Genomic DNA, 6,649 nt, shown 5'->3' on the forward strand with positions numbered 1-6,649 from the left:
GGGGGGGGACACACGACGACGACGGCGACACATACACGAGCTAGGGGGGCCTGGTTCCCCCCACCCCCCCACGCCGGGCTCGCCCGTCATACGGTGGGGAAAGCCTGAGTGCGGGAGTCGCCATCCCAGCGTTGCACAAGGACCTGCCTTGTCACGCTGAGCTGGTGGAAGCGGGAAGGGTCCGGTTGCGCTCTACCCTGGGAGGGTGCTGGTTTTGTCTCTTCAGGCCGGTAAAGGGGCGCTGCCTAGTCCCGGGTCGGTGCAGCGCAAGGGTTAACTCTGTTACCACCGAAAAGCAGTAAAGCAGAGCTAGCGGGCATGGCGAGCTCCTAACAAGCAGCAAAACCCAAACTTGTTCCTTAAACAAGCCAGGACCAGGCTCTGGTTTTATTCTTGAAGTGTGTTCCCCGGGAGGAGTTGCCGTACTTGGACCTGCAGTGCAGGAAAGAGACGGCAAACACCTCCCCCCTATATCTTAAATTATCACTGGAAGAAAAACTTTTGTATCTGAAGACTGCTCACCTTCCATATTCTCCTTCAAGGAAGTGAAGGAAACCAGGCAAACCACAAGACCGTGAGGCCCCAAAAGCAGTTACAGCCCTCTTTTACCAGAAACCTGTAATCCTGCCTTTATTTTCCGGGATGGAGAGCAGCGATTCAGTACTGGCCTGAGGGGGGATGCTCTCCCCTCAGTGTCACCTTTGAAAAACTAAGTATTAACACTGAGACTTGCTCTTATTTCCTCCCAGGTCAATGTTGGGTGTGTGCCAAAGAAGGTAAGGGTGCTTTCACCCCTTGGCCGTGGGTTGGGTCTGCTGTGGGCTGTGAATTGTGAGGAGGTGCTGGCACAGAGTGTGGGGAGGAAGCAGGGGCTGGGAGCATACTGAGCCATCGAGATGCTGTCAAGGGCTTGGACCTGTGTGCTGCTCTGGATGGAGGTGAGGCATTGGGAAATGTGGCAGGGTTTTTCCCAAAGACAAACCGATCTTCCTGAGCCAATTTGCGGTTTGTGTGGGCAGGTGATGTGGAACGCAGCGGTCCATGCGGAGTTCATCCATGATCACGCCGACTATGGCTTCGAAACGCCTGGCGTCAAGTTCAACTGGAGGTAAGTACAGAAAAAGATGGTTGGAAACAAACATCTCTGGGTGCTTGTCCTGTGGGGAGCAGCTGTGGGTCACTGCTGTGGCCCCGTGGCTCATTGTCCCCCTCAAAGTGGTCCCTGCCTGCTTTGAGGCTTGCTGTGGGGGGATGATGAGGTGGTTATGTGGCCGGGATTCCCCCTGTATTTTGGAAAGGAGGGTTGACAAACCAGCCGTGGGAAGAGACTTGGGAAAAGGCACATGCAGGGAAGGCAGGCGCAAAAACCTCATGTCAGTGGGGAAGGTTGCTGCCAACTGTGTCTGCTTTATTGTGTAGTGTTGGTGCTGCGTACTGAAGGGGTTGAACTGTTTTTTGCTGAGCTCTGTAGCCTTATTCTCTCATGGTGACAGTAAGACCCTGCTCTGTTCCAGAACAATTAAAGACAAGCGTGATGCTTATGTGAGGCGCCTGAATGAGATCTATGAGAATAACTTGAAGAAGGTGAGGATGTGTTTATCCTGCGAGCAGCGTGGGGAAGCAGGCTCTGCTGGAATTTTGGCCACTCTTCCAACCTTAAAAGGCGTCCTCTAACTGTGGAAGCTGTGGCTCTGTTAGCTGACTCTCACACCTCCTCCTGATGTTAATCACATAACTGTTACTCCCCAAAGGCTCATATCGACATAATTCAGGGCTATGGCAAGTTCACCGCTGATCCTGAGCCTACCATCGAAGTGAATGGGAAAAAGTACACGGCTCCTCACATCCTTATAGCCACGGGTGGGCGCCCGGCCGTTCCCTCCGACAGTGAAATTCCTGGTGAGCCTGACAGAATTCCCTGGGCTGCCTGGGGAGAGGTCTGCAAATCAAAGGGGATTTTGAGAGGTGGAGATGGGAATTGGGTGCTGGTGAGGGGTGTGAAAGGCACCTTATTTGCAGGTGCCAGCCTGGGGATGACCAGCGATGGCTTTTTTGACCTGGAGGAGCTGCCCAGGTAAAGCGGAGCTCACCCCCTCAGTCACTGCCACTGGCTCAGTGTGCAGGCACACGGCATCATCACTTCTCTCCAGGCGCAGCGTTATTGTCGGTGCTGGCTACATTGCGGTGGAAATCACGGGGATCCTTTCCATGCTGGGATCCAAGTCATCCCTGCTGATCCGCCAGGACAAGGTAGTGCCGCTGGCTGTCACCAGCTGTGCTTCCCACCTGCAGTTGCATCCCAGTTTGACAGGGTTTTCTGGTCATCAGCTCCCATGGGCTGGTAAAGGAGGGTCCAAAGTTGGCACAGGCTCAGGAGAGTGGAAATGTTGATGAGGTAAGGAGAGACTGGGGGAGCGCAGATAGGGCGAAAAGAAGAGCGTAGGTGTGCTGCCGGGAGGGTTTTGGCAGCACCAACCCACACGCCTGGCATTTCTGCAATGGCGCGTGTCGCCGCACCCCTTTCCTTGAGCTTTATTTCAAGTCGTGACTGGAAAAAAACACAAAAAATTTAAAGGAAAAACAAACAGAGGACAATTTTATCATTAACCAGAAGCATCCCAGTCCTGTCTGGGCCTGGATGAGGAGCAGGCACAGGAAAGTGCTGATGGAGAGGGCTGCCAGGCAGTGCCTTTGCCTGTGGACCCTCATCTGATGGGTTTGGTGCATCCCTGCTCAGGTCCTGAGGACCTTTGACTCCATGATCAGCTCAAACTGCACCCAGGAGCTGGAAAACACCGGGGTGGACGTCTGGAAGCACACACAGGTATGGGTGTGCAGAGCAGCCTTGCGGCTTGTCCCATCCCTCCTGGAGAGGCAGGGCTGGGGGAAAGCCAGCATTCTGTGGTGCAGCTGCTGTCACCTGTTGCAAGGCAAAAATCATCGGCACCTTCTCTCCTCGTGGCTTCTGTTGTTTTCCACAGGTCAAGACAGTCACCAAGTCCCCTCGTGGGCTGCTGGATGTGACAGTGACCTCCTCGGTGCCTGGCCACAAGCCGACAGAGGGAGTGATCCGGGACGTTGACTGCCTGCTGTGGGCTGTGGGGCGGGAGCCCAACACCGAGAAGCTGTGCCTGGACCAAGTGGTGAGATGGCAGCACATCTCTTCCGTGCTAGAGCGAGGATGCCTGCAGGTCCCTGGGGGTCCCACAGGTCTGCAGGGATCCCATGGGTCTTTGGGGTCCCGCAGGTCTCTGGGAGTGCCATGGATCTCCAGAGCCTCCTGCAAGATGGTGTTCTCGCCATGCCCCACCCCTGGCTGGGAACACGGCAGCCACTGGCACCGGTCCCCCATGGGCATCACTTGTCCCATTCCTCTCGGGACACGTGCTGAGGAGGCGGCTGCTGTTTTTCACGGCAGGGCGTGCAGGTGGATGCCAAGGGCCACGTGGTGGTGGACGAGTACCAGAACACCACCAGGAAAGGAGTCTATGCTGTTGGGGATGTCTGCGGGAGAGCCCTCCTCACCCCAGGTACCACTGCTGTGCCCCCCTCCCCAGCCACTCGGTGCTGCACTGTGCCACGGCTCATGCTCCCTGTCTCTCCCTGCAGTGGCCATCGCGGCTGGCAGAAAGCTGGCCCACAGGCTCTTCGAGGGCAAGCAGGACTCACGGCTGGACTACTGCAACATCCCCACTGTTGTCTTCAGCCACCCGCCCATCGGCACTGTGGGCCTCACTGAAGGTGGGGACGGACAGGGCACAGGGGGGTGAAAAGGCTGGGGATGTTGTGGCTCAGAGCTGCTGGTTTGATGCTCAGGGAAATGATCTGATCTCCAGCAAGCAGTCTGACACTTGCAAAATGTGCTTTGACTCCCCCTTTATAAATGCCTCATCTATACGGTGCATCCCTTTGACTTACATGCTGTGTCTTCTGCTGCAGATGAAGCCGTGGCCATGCACGGGAGGGAGAATGTGAAGATCTACGGCACGTCCTTCACCCCCTTGTACCATGCCGTCACCCAGAGGAAGGTTAAGTGTGTCATGAAGCTGGTGTGTGCTGGCAAGGAGGAGAAGGTGCGTGAAGGGGACTGGGGGGACAGCTGGGCCCTGCAGGGGGGTGGCAGGGACCATGACTGGCTGTCATCTTGTCCCTACATGATTGGCTCTAACCTGCTTAGACCAGGTCTTGGGCTGGGATCCAGCTACCCCAGCACCAGGCCCAGTGTTCAGCCTGGGTTTTGCCCGTGCTGGGTCCCATCTGGCCTCTGGCTTTTTCCCCAAAGGTGGTGGGATTGCACATGCAAGGGCTGGGCTGTGACGAAATGCTGCAGGGCTTTGCCGTGGCCATCAAAATGGGGGCCACCAAGGCTGACCTGGACAACACCGTTGCCATTCACCCCACTTCTGCCGAAGAGCTGGTGACGCTGCGCTGAGGTGGTGGGCACAGACAGCCCCAGGGATGGCATCTGCAGCTGGGGAAAATGTTTTATGTGTCTTAAAAAATGCCTTACTGGCAGGCAGTTGCCTAGAGAGCATGTCTGTAAAATCAGCGTGGCTTGCTTTGGAGTGGAAAATAAATACAGAGACACTGGCAAGTCTCTGCCTTTTGCTTTGTGGTGCCCATCTCTTATTATGCTTGTCCCAATCCAATGTCAGGGGAGGTTTCGATACAATCCCAAGAGTGAGATTAAGACACAAACAAGGTCAAATGCTGTATACCCAAAATAGGTTTTTATCATTAGAAAAGTGAAGAGGGGTAGCGATAGGACAGAATGGAAGGAAAAGGCAGAAATAAAGCAAGGATGCAGGATAGGGCTGCAAGAATAGTTACCACCATGGATCCAGTGGCGTCCCGTTGGTCCGCAGCCTTCAGTTCTTCGCTGTTGGCTGCACACAGATCTGGCTTCGATGGTGGATGGACCAAGAGCAAGTTTTTCTGCTGCCTTTTTAAGTTCATTGTACCAGCTGATCAGCATATCTGCTCGCCTTTAGGGGTTTTTTTTCCCTCTGGTCCAACAGATTTTGTTGCGTCAAGGGCAGGAAAGTTTGCCTCTTATCAGTTCATTGGCAATGGGGTCTGGCCTACACAATAGAGCCACAAACGGCTCCAGGATGGGGCCAGCTCAAGCCATGTCTGCCCCTTTGAGGCTTATGTAGAGTCCGGACGATGCAACTGCCAAGAAGTGGAGTGCATCCTTCAATACACTCCCACTTCTCTGAGCAGCATCCCCCAGACCAGTTCACAGGCCACAGCAGCTTCTCTTGGAGGTTTGCACAGACACAAGCAAGCTTTGAGACAGTCATAGGACATTTCAGTCTCTCACAGTGCTCAACCATGGAGGGTGGTGGCATGGTCCCTCCGTGCCGTTTGGGGGAAGACTGCTGGTGACTGGGTTCCTCCTCTGCCATTCCTGGCACCAGGGCTGTGCGGGGAGCAGCTGAGTGGGGCAGGATGGCTGGGTGCTCAGGGTATTTGTGGGTCCTGGCATATCCCTAGTGGGCTCATGGAGGGGTGCATGGGCATCACTGTGGGATCATGGGGGAGCTGCTGGTCTGACCCTGCTGCATTCCAGGAGTTTCCAGATCCCCTTCACTGCCCCGTTGCTATCTGCTCTTCTTGGCTGCAGCTTTCAAGCTCTCAAAGCTTGGGGCAGCTTGAAGTGCCTGAGGGCAAAGCTGGCCAGGAGACTTGAGGCACAGCACTGGTGCTGGCTGAGGAACTGGTGGCTTCTGCTTTGCTTTTGCTAGAAATAAATACTTTGCATGAAATCAAAGTATCTCCGAGGTTGAAAAATCCCTGAAATCTAAGGAGGAGGTGAGTGGTCAAAGGAGGGGGATGCTGGTGCTCAGCCTGGGTGTGCAGCTCCGTCAACATGTTTTTAAAGAGTATATTGGACTTCTAGGGGCTCAAGTACAAGCAAAAGCCCAGATATTACCGATATCCTCCGATATGTTAGTCTTTGAAAGAATAATGATTTGCAAGGCTTATTGCTATCTGAAGCACACAAGATTTCCTCTGGGCTTGCTACAGACGATGTACTCAGGAACATTAGAGGAGACACTTGGAGTTAATTCTTACTTAATTGCTCCATTTGAGTCATAGGGACTTTACTTTCTCAGTCAATATGCTGTAGTGGCATTTGTCATACTTCTTTTCCTTTTAAATGACAAATTTGGTCACTTGATTTTAAGGTGTAGTTCAGTGTGTGGGAGGTTTGTCTTGTACTTCAAAGCCAGAGAAATCAGTGTCTAAAAAAAGAAAGGCACAGGCAGGGGCTGAGTGTCTGCAGAAGCCTCCTTTTTGGAGAGAAAATTGGGAAAAAAAAGCAGAGGGAAGCTGAACCCCGGGCGTCCGCGTGAGATCACGTCCCCTGGGGCCGGGTTCTAGGGTGGGACAGGGAGGAGGGACTCTGGGGGTGACCAGGGGGCTCTGGCCAGTTCCCACTCCGACCTCGTGCTGTCCGAGCTCCGGGGGTGCCGGCCTGAGAGCTGGAAGGGGCCGAAAACGGGCCCCGCCGAGCCGAGCGGGCCCCCCACTCCCGTCAGGGATGCTCTAGAGCGGGGAGCCCCGGGAAGGGAGGTGCCTAGTCCGCCCTGCTCTCGGGGACCCCGTTCCCTCATTGGGGTGACCCAGAAATCCCGAGCGGGAC

General features: G+C 54.8%; 1 protein-coding gene across 1 annotated transcript; it reads left to right on the top strand.

Moving 5' to 3' along the window:
* The first annotated feature begins 642 nt into the window (after positions 1 to 642).
* GSR (glutathione-disulfide reductase) lies at positions 643 to 4,590 on the top strand. The gene is made up of 13 exons (XM_026847898.1): positions 643 to 660; positions 750 to 776; positions 1,020 to 1,108; positions 1,515 to 1,584; positions 1,752 to 1,899; positions 2,020 to 2,074; positions 2,151 to 2,250; positions 2,738 to 2,824; positions 2,982 to 3,143; positions 3,419 to 3,530; positions 3,610 to 3,741; positions 3,940 to 4,073; positions 4,283 to 4,590. Exons 1-13 carry the CDS (start codon positions 643 to 645, stop codon positions 4,430 to 4,432), a joined length of 1,284 nt encoding a protein of 427 aa, XP_026703699.1. The 3' UTR covers positions 4,433 to 4,590.
* Positions 4,591 to 6,649: the final 2,059 nt, after the last annotated feature.

This window comes from Athene cunicularia, assembly GCF_003259725.1.
Source record: "Athene cunicularia isolate RWA chromosome 4 unlocalized genomic scaffold, athCun1 chr4_part2, whole genome shotgun sequence".
Taxonomy (NCBI): Eukaryota; Metazoa; Chordata; class Aves; order Strigiformes; family Strigidae; genus Athene; species Athene cunicularia.